Genomic DNA, 15,508 nt, shown 5'->3' on the forward strand with positions numbered 1-15,508 from the left:
AATCTGCCTGAAGTTAATTAAGTACATCGAGAACACTGAAACCTTACATGATTCAAAAAAATCAAAACAAAACAGCCCTCTCATGACCTCTGTTACAATCACCTCTTTTTTCCCTTTGGAGGGGGAATGGTTGCATGTCTCTACCCATTTAAGAATCTTTGCTCTTCACAGGCAGCTTCACAGTTCCGCCCAAGTTGCGTTGCTGTCCCCTCTATCTGCTGGCAATACTGGATGCTCCTTCAATCCTTCCTCTCCTCAGCCAGAGTCTTTCATTACTGGGTGTCCATGGTTCAGAACTAAAGAATAAATGCGAAGCAATACTCATCTGTTCCAGGTGGTCCTACTTGAAACCACTGTTTACTACTTATCCTTGAAGAGGAACATTATCACTGAAAACATTGCTTTGTATTAAGGCAAGAGGCATAAAAACTTAAGATTCCCTGAAAATTGAAGGCTTCCTTCAAAGAGGAAATGGCTCAGGCTTCTCTCTGTTTTACTGATTAGTTTTCAGATTTTTTCAGCAAGACATAACCAGAAATGTCTTGTGGAAGGAAAACAAACACACACAACAACAACAACAAAAAAAAATACACAACCTAAACATACCACATACACAACCCCATCACACACAAAAACAACCAGCCAAAAACTGAATAGCAGACTATTCAGAAGTTGAAAATAAAAAGAGAAGAAGAAATATCTTAGTTTGAGAACAGGGACTTCAAAGACTATGCCAATAGGTACAAACAGAAAAAGGTTGAGAAGATTACCAGCTTGAATATGTTTTAGGAAAAAAAAGACACCATCACAGAAAATCCATAAACAAGAGCTTCTATACAGAAGTTTAGGCCCCAGATATGTCTTAATCCAACAGGGAAGACATCTTGAATAGCCTGGTACCTTTAGTTTCTCTCATCTCTGTGACTAGATCTTCCAAAACTAGTAATTTTTTTTAACATTATGTCCTACCACAGCAACATGAGGCACAAGGAACTCCTTACTGAGAACTGCAACCTTAGCATGCCAAAGAATCACGAACTGAGCTTTAATCTAGAGCTAAATTCAAAACTATAATGACTTGGATTCTATCATTTGTCATTAAAAATCAATTTAAATGCAATACTTCCAACAAAATCATAAATTAAGTGACTTCTTGCTCCATCGCCTTGCTTATTTTCACATAGGCATATAGCTCCAAGGCTCACAGCTTAACCTGGAGTTTCATATCAGCAATTAACACTCCTCTTCCTTCACATAAGGGAAAGGAGCACTTCTTGCATATTGACCAAATCGTTCACTTATTCCATTATAAGAGCTGATGCATTAGTGCAATGTTGTAACTATTTTTTCAAAAGTCAAAACACTTCAGAAACTCAGGCTGAATTCTCAAGTGCAATAAACTCATCTCTTAGGGCAGTCATATTTCTACATTCCACACACCTCTGATCAACTGAAAGATGCTCAAAGAGAATACAGAGTCCAGCAAGCATTCACTCATCTGCCTTGAGGAAAACATACCAGACGAAAAGCAGTTCAGACAAAGGAAGGGTGTCAAAATCCCGCTGCCTCACAAGATACCTTTATAACATTTGCTTGGAATATGAAATCAGAAGATAAATGGAGAGATTCTCTAAAGACACTCTACTGTTCTACATGATGGCCAATTAAGTCTTCCTCTTTCTACATTGCCTGATTTCCAACAGCTCAATAGCAGGGTCATTAACATAATCTGCTTAGAAGTGATTAAACAGCTCAAACACTGACATAAAAACAAATGTCATTATTTCTTAGATAGGATGTCTCCCTGGATATTAATAGCAGCTTATACGTCAGTCTACTGCCTTCAGTCATCTGCAGTCACAGAAGTATAGCACTATTTGACTTTACCCATAAAATCTAGGTATTTTTCTATAAAATCTTTGAACAAAGTAGTGAGAAGTTCAGAATCATATCATAGTAGTACCTAGACTCCATCTAGGTAAAAGCTTGAATCAAGTCTGGAAACAAACAAACAAACAGAACACAAAATCAAAACAAAACAAAACACAAAAGGAAAAAACAACCAAACATTCTAAGATATGAAAAGTTTCCAATCGGCTGTCAGACATCCAAATTATGAGGGCTGGTGGCTTAAGTCCCCCTTTTTTAGCTCTGAAGGAAGCCTGTCAGAGTTCAAATAATAAACCTCATCCCAAAACAAACCTGCCCACCCTCCATTCATCCTCCAGCCCCAGTAGAGGTCTTCACTACTAGTGCAAGAAAAAGGAAGCAGCAACCAAAAGAGACAGACGTTCCAGAGTGATCAACATTTTAGATCCAGTGTTAGCTAGAAAGAGGGGAGGGAAAGGCAGAGAAAATTAAAAAGGCAACTAAAACTACAAGTCTGACAATTTATATCAAATACTGACTTCCAAATTAGGATATACATACTCTTTTTTTCAAGCTGCTTAAAGACAGTAAAGTTTTCTTTTTTAAAAGAATTAAAATATTGTTTACTAATAACCTACTGAGTCTCCACATGGCCAAATACAATTTTTTCATGTTCTAATTCCTGAACAAATTCCACGGGTTAGCCTCAAAACTTGCAGTTCCTTGACTTATTTCAAAACAATTGACTGTAAAGCAGCAACAAATTGGCAGTAGTCACCAAGCTCCAGAGCTATACAGCATGCAAATAAAATATTCAGTGTGTCATCACTGAGAGTTTTTAAGGTGGCTATAATATTGATACTGCCTCTAGTATCAGAAATTCAGCTGACTAATTGCCTCATACACTTGATTTACTGAGATGCTAAAAGTACTAACTGACAAATCTTAACGTTTTTGGATGTTCATTTAACACTTTTCAGAGTAAAGCATCATACCAGAATATCAACAGATATAATATATTTTTCTCCCTAGCTACAGAGTTGTCAAGAACAGACAAAAAGGTATCTAAAAGTATTGGTATTTTATTGAATTTATGTTTTTCATTCTCCAATACAAATACAGATTTGTGTGCTATTACTAGATTCTAGATTTTTTTTCCAGAATGCACAGCAATACTAAGAATTATTCTTTAAATAGGAGCTAACCCATTCATTATACGTGTAATGATAATGAGGTACAAAGAATGGCATACAAAAATAACAATTTGGGGCCAAAATACCTAAATATCAGAGCTTTTATTGTCTGCTACAGGCATAAAGGTCATTCACCAAAAAAATTTACATTTGCGAGACGGATGCTTCAGATGTATATAATTACAGAAATAAATTATTCATGTTTATCTTAAGCACAATTCATAGTAAAGCTACTATCGGCTATCAGCTTAATTATAAATTCTAAACGAAGTTTAAGTTCTCTGTAACACAGTCTGCATTTGCCATTATAATTTTTACTAGTTTTTGATCCTCAAAAAAAAAAAAATCAGATTAAATAGCAGGGCCTTATATTTTGTGTTATTTCATGTATTCTTCCATCAAACATCTAAGAGACTCACAGACAATAACATATTAAGTAAAACTATGAGAAAACATTGATATCCATCTCACTATAAGAGAACTAGAAAACAGAGCATGAACTGACTCTTTGCATATTGAGTTTAAAACTAAAAACTAGTTGCTGTTGTTTAAGTTCCGAGCTTGTTTTTTGTATAAAAGGTGCAACTTCCCCTCAGGTTGTTCAATTCAGTTCTCTTTACAAAAAGCTGAATTTTATTAATTTTTTTTTTTTTTTAAATCTGATATTCAATTTAAATATGATAAAATAATAAATTTAGTTTGATACTTAAAATTGCTTGAAAACAAAGAAAGGTTAAAGGGATTCAGTTTTAATTAAACATATCCGTAGCAACCTGAATCTAAATCTTAGGGTTTTACAACCCGGTTTCTCATCAGAATAATATTAAAGCTCAACTGAATTGAATGACAATTTCCATTCCCTTAAGCTTTCCCAGCACATTATCTTCCCATTTGGGAACGAATATTTTACTATGACTGATGAATATGATATATAGGTCAAGAGCAGTTTTTGCACATTAAAGGGAATTTATTTTCAGTCTTTTGACTTTCTAGTGCCACATTTCATCAGCATCTAGATACAACTCCTCTAAGATATTAGTCCTAAATTTCTGCTTCATATGATATATTACATGAAATATTTTCAATGAAGTAGAGTTTAGAAAACCATTCCAGTTTTTAGCTACTGTATTCTGGGTATCTACGTACCTCCCCTTCCAACCTGCCAAGCCAATTTACAAGTTATATCCTCTTTTTAAAATATTAGTTATTAATTCCATTAAAAGTTTCGTTTTTTTTTTTAAATGGCTCTCTATTAAAATACACATTTAAATGTATTATAGTCTGCAACTGTGTTGAGTAATTCAACTTAAAGAGTATTATATTACAAAAACTTGGAGCAATGGGTGGAGCTGCAGAGCGTAAAGAAGGGGTGAGGAGAATTTTCTATGTGTTTATACACATAAAGTTGAGCTGTTAAAATATCTTCATCTACCTATCATTCACTCAGCATTGATGCTGGCATCGCTATAATCTAGCAACAGGTGAACTGTACTCGCAACTCATTATTCAGTTTTGAATTGGAAGACATATCTGATTCCCATATTAAAATTCAAGTACTGCACTAACCTATTCTATATTTCAAAGAAAGCTACTCTGTCATTGATTAGGTTAACCATATGAAACAGGCCCATGGTTGAAAAGTGTTGCACTAATGTTTCTGTTTGCCTTCTGCAGTAAAAACAAAAGATTTTTCTAAAAATAATCATTGTCTATAGACTCATTATCACAGTGAATAGTGAACACAGACCATCTCATTGAGTTCTTAAAGAAAAATAAAAATATAAATTGCTGACAACGAAAATAGAGGCATTTTATTAACTCTGATGTTTGGAAACCGAAGCATGAATACTTAAACACTTTATTTTGCTTATTCTATTTATAACTATCTTGATCTTGAGACCATGGAAAAACAGTACTAAAAGAGATTGCTATGACACATTGAAAAAAACTTAACAATGGATCTGAAAAACACTGCCATGGTAATCCATTTTATTTTTAATTATTGAGCACATTTTTACAGAATCTTAAGCACAGTACTTCAGAGAGCACCACCAGAGACAACAGCTAATGGCATCTGTAAGGAGCCTTTAAAATTATAAGTTATAGAAGCACATACAAGTTCATTACTTCCTTCCTCAAATACTGGGTTTGCCTTTTTAATAGTTTCCTCAAACAGGGGTAAGAAGGAAGAAAAGCTCAACATTTAGCTTTTTGTTTAAGCAAAGTAGTTAACTGGCTCCAACTGGCAATTCATATGTGGGTTTTTTCGTCCATATAAATACATACACTGAACAGTCACCAGGTAAGTATAATAAAAATCTGTAAAACCTCAAACAAAAAGGAGAGTGGAATTAATACTGAAGGATTTAAGAGCAAAAATACATCTGACTTCAACTTAAGAATTCATGGAACATGATTTGAGCACAGTTAGCCTTTCAAATGAGAAGCAAATTTTTATTTTTGTTTCAAGTTTTAAGCGAATCAACATCTTTCCAGTTCTGCAGTAAGCAATGCAATTCCTCCAGGTAAACCTGCCATCTTCCTTTGCCTCTCCTCAAAACAGAACACCACCTACTCCTTCAGAAGTAGATTGGTTTTAATTTACGTTACAGTTTTCCAGCAGGACTTTTGTTTACACTCTCATGATTAGTGAGAATTTTGAAGGCCTTGGTCCTTGTATAACACTGCTGTTAGATCAAAAGACAAAGCAAATTATTCCACTACTATTTTTCCTTCTCTACACACAGTTTTATAGAAGTCTAAGTGTAGAGCTTTAAGAAGAACCTCAGGTAGTTTAGACACTTTCAGCCTAAAGCTTCAGTGTGATCAGGCTAGATCCTTTAGACAAGTCATTGATTTATGTGTATTTAAAACAAAAAATACAAATAATACTGACCACACAACAGAAACACCTATGTTCTATTGCAATATGGAATAAAATATTATTAATTTGCAAAATGCCAATACACCAGCAAACTACAACACACATTCTTACTATCAGAATCGTGTCATTCCTACAAAATTGTTTTTAAATGAAGAGGGTATTGACCTACCCTGTTTCCCTGAAAATAAGACCTACCCTAAAAATAAACCCTAGCATGATTTCTCAGGATTTTTAAGGATGCTCAAGATATAAGCCCTGTTTCAAAAATAAGCCCTAGTTACAGTTCATTAAAAAGTCAATTTCAATAGTGTTCAGGCAGCTATACATGTTAAATAAGTAATAAGTTTTGGAGTAAAAATTAATATGAGACCCAGTCTTATTTTCAGGGAATCAGGATAAAAGGCAGTATAGGAGAGGAAAAATACTCCTAAAAATACTTACTGAAGTCACCTGTGAGAAACACTGCTTCTGCTCCCGGTGCCCACTCTTTGCAATATATTCCACCATCCACGAATTGGTTAACTCCAAAGGTTTTGTAACTTTTTGTAAATTTATCAAGGCCTCCTTCATTTTCCTCGATGTTCTTCAAGCGGTTATAAAACAGAGAATACCTTTCAACAAAAACAGATAAGACTTTTCAGAAAGTTTATTAAATGCCTTTCTTATATTAGGATAAACACATAAGAACATAAAAAAATGCAGTAGGTTAGACACACTGTCATATTATGTTCTAAGACTACCATATTAGATTCACTGCTCTCTATGGAAATTGGGAAAAAAAAAAATCAACTAGAAACCACACAATTTTTCCATGGTTGTTACATAGTGTGAAGTTGCAATCTTCGCATTTGTCTGTATTTTCTCTTCTTTATGGGAACCATTTGCACTTTAAATCTAAGACTACAAATCCTGATTGCCAGTCAAGAAATCCAGTATTACTACACAACAGGAGAACTTCACACTCTGAACAGCCCAGGACTTTTTCTTCCATCTTGTTAATATCAGACATAGGCCTCCTAGGGAGAATTGTATAGACTTGCTACATCTCTCACAGCCAGTTTTAACGGACAATCTCAGAACACTGAAAAGCTGCAGCCCAGCATACAGCAAGTCTGGAGAAAGTAGTTTGGCACTTGCTCCTTAGGTAACCTCTCTACAGAGACCACCAACAAGACTTTGCAGTTCCCTGACACTGCAACGATTTGGCAAACAAAATTATCACTCTGTGGAACTAATTATTTGGACCATACCTTACTTACCCCAGTAGGACGTGAAATGCCCTAAACCTCTAATGTAAAAATTTGCTAGTAACAGCTGGGAGGTTTGTGACATTTTGCCATGTTTTCTCCAAGAAGTTCCCACCAATTCAAGAAACACACACCAGGTGCACAATATAAACAAAAGGATCAACTTTGAGTTCTAAAATGCAAGCTATTATGTGAAGAAGCACAGCTAAAAGCTTCAGTTTAGAATTTTATTAATGCTACCTGTATGGGGTTTTTTTTTGTTTTAAATACGGTATCCCCAGTGTAAGTGATAAATGTGTTTGTGTTTTCCACAAATGAAAAAGAGCCTTCTTAAATGTAGAAAAGCTAATAAGAATCCCAGCAAGAACAACTTGTCTGACTTATTACACTTACTGTATATGGACAAAAGTAATAAAACAGTAAAGCAAAATAGAACTATGGGATGATACATTGTTGTTTAAAGAACAAAAGAGATAGCCTGTCTGCAGTGTCAGGACTTTAAACATCGCTCTGTGATTTGTTTTAAAGTTTTGATTTAGAATTGGCTCTTAATTAGTTCAAAGTCTATTTACTGATTAAGATATAAGATTAGTGATATTAATTTAGAGTACTATAACTACTTTGAAGGTTAATCCCCCAGAAAGTTTTTGTTATGAAGACTGATGCTCACTTTTAAAGACAGCAAGATTTGAAAAATACCTCAGGATACACTATAGCAAATACACTGCATCATTCCTTTAAAATTTGCTCATGGGTATAAACCCCAGAAGTGCATTATTAACTACTATTGCTTGGATAATCAATTTAACTTAGAGTGCTCGAGGGAGAATATTTTGTCAGATTTCCAAGTATAAGTATATTACATACATAAACAAACCCAGTTGACTGACCTAAGTTTTAACTAACTGCAATGATAAAAAGATTTATAACAAAATTTAAATACAGGAACACAGAACAAGTCGCAAACAGATTCAAAAGTTCAACATATGACATTTGGTACAGGCAAAATTACTCAATTTTTGTAAGCTTCCCTTTGAAAATATTAAAAAAAAGTATTTTGATTTGTATAGCTTGTCTTCAAATTTTAAGCCTTCCTTTAAAATATGTCAGTTATATTACATGAGAACACAGTGCTACCTGCATATTCCAATTTCTCAGCTATACATAAGCTTTTTCAAAATTGCTGCCTGTCACATGTATTATTTTTAACTAGTTTCACTGCAGTTGAAGCAGGAACCTTTTTGTATGTACTAGAGATAACTGTCTGTTGTAACTCCAGAAAACATCTAACAGAAGCAATAAATCTGACACATTTAAAATAGACAAGGTGTTTCAGAATAAGTTATCTACTTTAAATTATTCTTTTCCCCACCCCATACTTGGTACAGATACATTTTCACAGCTTTAAGAATGCCTTTGGCTGGACATGGTATTTCCCCACTTTTAGAAAGAACCAGTAAGCTTCATCTTTAAGCAAAAGTCAGTCATACAAATCTTTGAAAGCTGGAAAGGAAGGAGATGATACATTTATTAACAAAAAAGAACAGCAGGTCACAGAGAAGGGCTGAAATCTCTGTGCAGAAAAGAAAAAGGCTGTGATACACTTCACATCGCCAAGAAGCACACACATGCCGACTGCCTACTGCTCTTCTCCGACGAGTCCTCACTAGCAGAAGAAAATCAAACCCATTCATCTCATTCCTAAGAAATAAGCAGCAAACAAATTCAGGATTTGAGAGTGGGTTTATGGGGCAGGAGAGATTAAAATGGACTTTCAGAAAGCAATTATATTATTTGTCTCTGGGGAAAAAAAAAAAATCACCGACAGCAACACACACTGTAAACTATTGTCACAGAAGTACTAAGAGTACATCCACTGTTTCCCTTTTTGTCTTTCAGTAAATTCAATGTTCAGGCAAACGAAGAGACCATGACACTTAATATGTGAAATCATCATTAGTATTACTTTAAAAAAAAAAAAGACCACTCTTTTTACTCACTTCTCAATGCTGGTGAGCAGATTACATGCTCAATTAAACAATTTATTTTGGGGGACAGGGGTCAAGGAAGGATCAGAAATGTCGTCTATTGAGGACGTAAAATATTATTACAATAATAGCTTTTTATATAGGGCAAATTTTGAACAAGTAATACAGCATTATGTATACTGAGTAACAACCCTCCTTGAATTTGTACACAAGTACATTGCTTGCATTAGAGCAAGTTAACTCAAGTATTACTGCTGCATCATTCCAGAATTCATTATTATTGAAACAATTAGTTCTCCCCATGACTTTTTTTAGATTATATCCTAGAAATCACTCAGGATATTTTTGTTTGGTTGGTTTGGGTGGGGTTTTTTTGTGTGATTTTGGTTTTGTGTGTTTGTGGGGTTTTTTTGTGCTGTGTTTTTGGTATTTTGTTTTGGGTTTTTTGGGTTTTTTTTTCTGCATTTTTTTTGCCTTTAAAAAAAATAAAACAACAAAACAACCACCTCCTCAAATATAGAATTGCAGTTTGCCCAAAGTTAATGAATAACCCATAAGCTTCTGAAATGGATCAATTTCTTGTGCTGTGAACTATGCTAAAAACTCTTCTCAGGAGATGAAACACATCTGGACACAGAACAAGGTCACCTGTCATAGAATGTCTTGTAAAACAGCAGAAGCATAAGTTCTGTATCCTATTGCTGCTTTAAAGAAAAGGATTCAGTTAAGTGCATGGCCATGATCCAGATTTAAGGAAATTAAGGTTTTGCTTTCACAGTAATTTTGCCTTTCATTTCTACAATACTGAAATTTGTGAAACATTTTTTATCTTCCAAACTGGAACCCCAGGATTACACATAGAAAACATTCTTTTCAATCAATTCCAAAGATTTATACTGATCACTAACAGCAGACAAGTGTTAAAAGAGGAGAGCTGGACATCAGATTGATGACATTGCATTTCATGATCCCCTCTTAACACAGGAAGTAATGTCATGTTCCATTATGCATGTATACTCATATGACATATGTGTCAGACAGACTCTGGACACACAAGGCATTTAAAAGGTGAGACAGCCTTGTAAAATTCTGGACATGTGAAAAGAGTCAACAACAGCATCCAGACCGACAAGTCAGGTCAACTGCCTGACTTCTGCCTTCATATATTTCAGGTCTCCAAAGCTTAATGAATGACTCTAAATTCTTAAGATTTTTCTACTCCCCTGCATTAAAATTGACACTGAAGAGGTATTACAAGGTAAAAACTGTACCCAGGTATGCCTTGAAAACTACAGCCATTATCTTTGTGATAAAAAGCTAAATAGATCAGTGACAAAATCCACAGAACTTCAGGTAGAAACGGTCTGAATTAACTGGAAAAAGTTGCACAACATGTTCCTTACTAGAACCAGGTATGACAAAATACACCTGACAGGCACGGGTGGGAGAAGTGGGATGCTTTTGGTGCATTTTGTGCTCTGGAAGTTTTTATGAAAAAGCAAGCTTGTAGATTCAAGTCCTATATCCATTCATCTCATGTCTGTTAGCAGACAAATGGGGTTTTAAACTAAGATACTGAAATTAGGTGCTTGCTTCAGACTTATTGTAAACAAAGACTTCACGGTATTGGGTTTTCCCCAAGCACACATACACCCAGCTTGAAACAAGACATTTGGTAACAATAGTACTTCAGCAATTTTTACTCCCCTCAACCACTATTTCACTGTGAAATACTGGTAATTGTGAACATCATTTGAAACAGGGTCACAACAGTTTTTTCCTAGTGTTACCTTCATTATTAGTAACACAGCATTGCTTTAAATCCCATGCTTTATACACAGCTTTGTTTAAACCCTTACAATAGAAGTGTAGGAATTGGCTGACTTTCCAGAGAAGCAGGATTAAAACATCAAACATGAATTAGTGTAATGGCTAACCAGAAAGCAAGTATCTTGCCAATAAAATAAGCTCCATAGGGAAGCAGTAAAGACAATATTAACAAGGTAGACACTTCGAGGGTTTATATGTGTCCTGGTTTCAGTGGGGATGAAGTTAATTTTCTTCCTAGTAGCTGATATAGTACTGTGTTTTGGATTTAGAATGAGGAGAATGTGGGTACACACAGGTGTTTTGGTTGTTCCCAAGCAATGTTTACACCAAGTCAAGGATTTTTTCAGCAAGGAAGTTGGTGGTGCACAAGAAGCTGGGAGGGGGCACAGCCAGGACAGCTGGCCCAAACTGGCCAAAGAGATATTCCAGCCCATATGATGTCATGCTCAGTACACAAACCTGGGCAGTTGGCTGGGGGGCAGCAATCACTGCTCAGGGACAGGCTGGGCATCAGTCAGCAGGTGGTGAGCAATTGTACTGTGCATTGCTTTTTTTGTATATTCTTTTGTTGTAAATATTACTATTATTATTACCACCATCTCTTTCTTTTCTATCCTATTAAACTGTCTTTATCTCAACCCATGAGTTTTGCAGTCTTTTTGGCTGGTTCAGTTTTTTGGCTTTTTTGTTTGGTTGGTTGTTGGTTTGTTTTCTTTTCTGATTCTCTCCCCCATCCCACTGGAGTGTGGAGGGGCTGAGTGAGCAGCTGTGAGGTGCTTGGTTGTCAGCTGCAGTTAAACCACAACATTTCAGGTGATGAGCACTTATTCCTTTGATCACTAAAACACCCTCAAATATTTTCTCTTACCAATACTTAGAAGCCTAAAACTTATACAATGTAAATATACAGAAAAAAGTTCAGAGAAAAAGATGGCCTGAACTTTCAGTTCAATGCAAGGCTATGCAGTTCTAATCCAAATAAATAATGCTCTATTTATTTGGTAACCATGATGTACAAAACCCTCCTGATGCTGCAGTTCTGTCATCACTGACTTCATTCAGCTACTGATCCCTTAAAAGTCACAGACATATGTTAAAATTAGTAGCTTCAATATGAAGCATAAGAATAAAAAAGCTAAGTCCCTCTCATTTCTCCACAAAGTCAAGTGTCATAGTGAAATAAGACTTTTGGCAGACTGTTGAAGTAGTCTGATGGCAATTCAGAATACTGAATTAGGACTCCACATAAAGCCTTCAGGTCTTTTTTTCTTTAAAAACAACAACAACAACAACAACAAACAAACAAAATCACCACAAACACAGAGCTACTAATTCCTTCCTGGGCACCTTGTGAAATGACAAAAAGGTATTTTAATATTTTAAACTTCTAGATTTAACCAGACAAGCTTTAGTTTCTTATGTATCACACTAATCCAAATAGAAACTAGCATAACCAAAAAGGCCTTAGGAGCATGTGAGATATCCTCAGTTAATCAGTCTGGTGCTGAACTCCAAGATGACTGCAAAACGTCTGGGCATTTTTATAAAAAGCTTTGAGAATGGGCATAAAGTTGTCATTATTGTAGTTTATAGAACAGTCAGTCAGCTTATTTTAAGACTTGTGGTGTCAACACTGAAACTAATCATTTTAGTCCCTCTTCTGCTTATAATGCTGATTTTAGTAGTGATTCATCTTTTAGATTTTTCTCCATGCCAGCTTTTGTGTTATAATTTATTTCTACAATATGGGCCCAGTATTAATGCTAATTTATTTGAAACATTAAAGCAAATAGGAGAGACTTTGATAATTGTATCTGGTGGCCATATGGAAAGCCTAATTCTACAAATACCAAAGAGAAAAGGATATGAAAGAAAATGCCCAGTAAGGTACTCTCTGTAGTGAAATCCTCCCATTTTCCAATAAATGCAAACATTTGTCATGATTTCAGTGTTAAAAATAAAGCTACAGTGCAAAAGAAAAGAAAAAAACCCTCTCAGTTACCTTCCTTTATATTTCTTCCAATGTAGGTGTTGGAAAAACCAAAAGATCAAAAGCAAAAAGGCAAAAATGTTTGTTTTCCTCCCTTCCTCCTCATTTAAACAATGAACCTTACAAAAAAATATTTTAGGTTTTGAGATACCACTTATCCTTTTTATCAACCTAATCCTGAAGCCTCCTAGGGGAATGCAGCTCTTATTTTCAACCTTCCACTCTTCCCTGGCACAGAAGCAGCTGTATCAGCATTACAGTAAAGCAGGGAATAGGCATGCAAAGAGGCCATCAAACCCTGTCCTCTACCATCACTGGCTTATCATGAACAACACTATTCACAAAGCCACTGAGATTTCCAAAGTCCATTTTCAAAACTGCACTGGGTCCCCCCACACACATTTATTATTATGACCGGAAAATTGCTCCAGTTCTTTACTGAAATCATAGGATCTCCCTAACATCCCCATGCAGCATCTCTGTTTGAGGGTGAACAGATCATCATCCTCTGCTCCAAAATCACACTGACCTGAAATTCTCCTGCAGCTTTCCAGTCACAGTACTAGGAGGGCTAACAGGGCTCCACTGACTTCCCTGGGCATTTTTAATTCGGGGTTTTTGATTTTAAAGCATTTGTACATATTTTAAGCAAGAATGCAAGCCATCCATGGAGCAATACAGAGATTGTATGCTGTCTTCAGAGTTGTTGAATGAAGCTCACTGTGACAGTGCCGGAAAGACTGGGGCCAGTCGTGGGGAAAAAAGGTTGGGCAGTGTGAAGCTCATTCACCTGCTGATGTGGACAGACCATGAAAACATTCCATTTTGGTATAGATCCACTTTATCTTATAATCCCTATAAACAAGCAAAAGGGTCAAAAAACAAATAAAAACATCCAAATCATCAGTGCAGATGCACCACACTTTCACCAACATAATACCAAACTACTTCTCTATAGGATGAGGAATGAACTCACCATTTTTAAAGGTTTCTTCTTCTACAATACCGTATTATCCAAATAAAGCCACACTGAAATTTGGCAAATAAGGAAATGAATATTGCTGGTTTTAGTTATGATAGTCTACTGTAGGCACATAAGAAAGGATTAATAGCTTGTTTTGTATTATACACACGAAGAAATTCTCAAGAGCTGCAGTTTTCCTCTTGATATCACAGACAGTCCATTCTTCACAGAATGATGTCCAAAATTCTTGCAACATTGAAATCAACCAGCAGTGATGAGTTTCATCTAAGTGCCCATATTGAACATGTGAACAGAAGCTGCTTCTGTAAAAAACCTCGATAGCTACGAGAGAAAAGGAACTCTCTTTGAAGATGTTATGTTAACACTTAGGTCATAAGCTTCTGTACTCAAGCAGCTCTTACCACTATGTATCTAGTCAAAAATGTTCATCTGCAGCGGTAAAATTTGCTCACAAATTAAACTATAAAACCAGATTCCCCTGTGGTTTGCGACAGACCTCAGGGTAACTGGTCAAATTCAACAAGAAACATGCTGGGGCATTTCATAGGATCTGCCTATAAAACAGGCGTTCCTGTATCTGCATGCATCTTCATAAAGCCATGTGGGTCCAGGATTACTGGATCAGGGGCTCCAGCTCCTGGGTGTCCACACTGCAGTTCACTTCTAACAATAAGCATCTTTAACCACCATGTGTAAATCATAGAAGTGGTAGTTGCTGTCTCATGAAGCACAGCTGATAGCAACTGTGTTGTACTCTCACTGGATTGTCCTGGAAAGCCAGAGTAGAATTAATTTATTTCAAGGTAGTCAAAGGAGGAGCACATGGGAATATGAAACTGGACAATCTTGAAACAAAGAACACTATTAATGCCCATTTCTATTCCTGCCACGATGCCTACCACTTCATAGAAGAAAAAAAGGAAAAGATTAAAATACAAGTTGAAAATGTAGATGCAACACCTCTGAATATTTCAAAATAAAGAACATGGGGCCATTCACAAATTAGTTTTTCCAATATTGCTGCTATCACTTTGAAGATGGTCCTGATTGCAGTTGGGATAATCTTCTAGTAGCTGGTACAGCACTTTCTTCTGGATTTAGAATTAGAATAAGGTTAAGATACTTATGTTTTAGTACTTCTGCTAAGTAGTCAAGGACTTTTCAGCTTTTCTTGTGATACCAGGTGAACAAGAAGCTGTGAGGTGGCAGAGCCAGGACAGTTGACCTGAACTGGTCAAAGGGATATTCCATACCAGATGACATCATGGTCAGTATATATTTTGGGTGAAAGAGGAGAAGGGGGCAGGGGAGGAGGCATAGATGCTCAGAGTGATGGCATTTGTTTTCCCAATTGTCTTCTCAAATCACCATTACATACAATGAAGCCCGGCTTTCCTGTGGATGGCAGAACACCTGCCTGCCCATGGGAAGTAGTGAAGGAATTCCTTGTTGTCACAGTTTAACCCCAGCCAGCAACTAAGCCCCACAGAGCCACTTGCTTACTCCCCCACAGTGGGATGGG

General features: G+C 36.0%; 1 protein-coding gene across 5 annotated transcripts in view; it reads right to left on the minus strand.

Annotated features, from left to right (window-relative positions):
- The window catches only part of GBE1 (1,4-alpha-glucan branching enzyme 1), a 157,769-nt gene that overhangs the window by 112,942 nt on the left and 29,319 nt on the right, over positions 1 to 15,508 (minus strand). For all 5 annotated transcript variants that reach the window (XM_071809839.1, XM_071809837.1, XM_071809831.1 and 2 more), the window contains exon 2: positions 6,388 to 6,557. In XM_071809839.1, the coding sequence (XP_071665940.1) occupies positions 6,388 to 6,557 (170 nt within the window). The remainder of the gene's footprint in view (positions 1 to 6,387; positions 6,558 to 15,508) is intronic.

Source organism: Patagioenas fasciata, chromosome 1 (assembly GCF_037038585.1).
Source record: "Patagioenas fasciata isolate bPatFas1 chromosome 1, bPatFas1.hap1, whole genome shotgun sequence".
Classification (NCBI taxonomy): Eukaryota; Metazoa; Chordata; class Aves; order Columbiformes; family Columbidae; genus Patagioenas; species Patagioenas fasciata.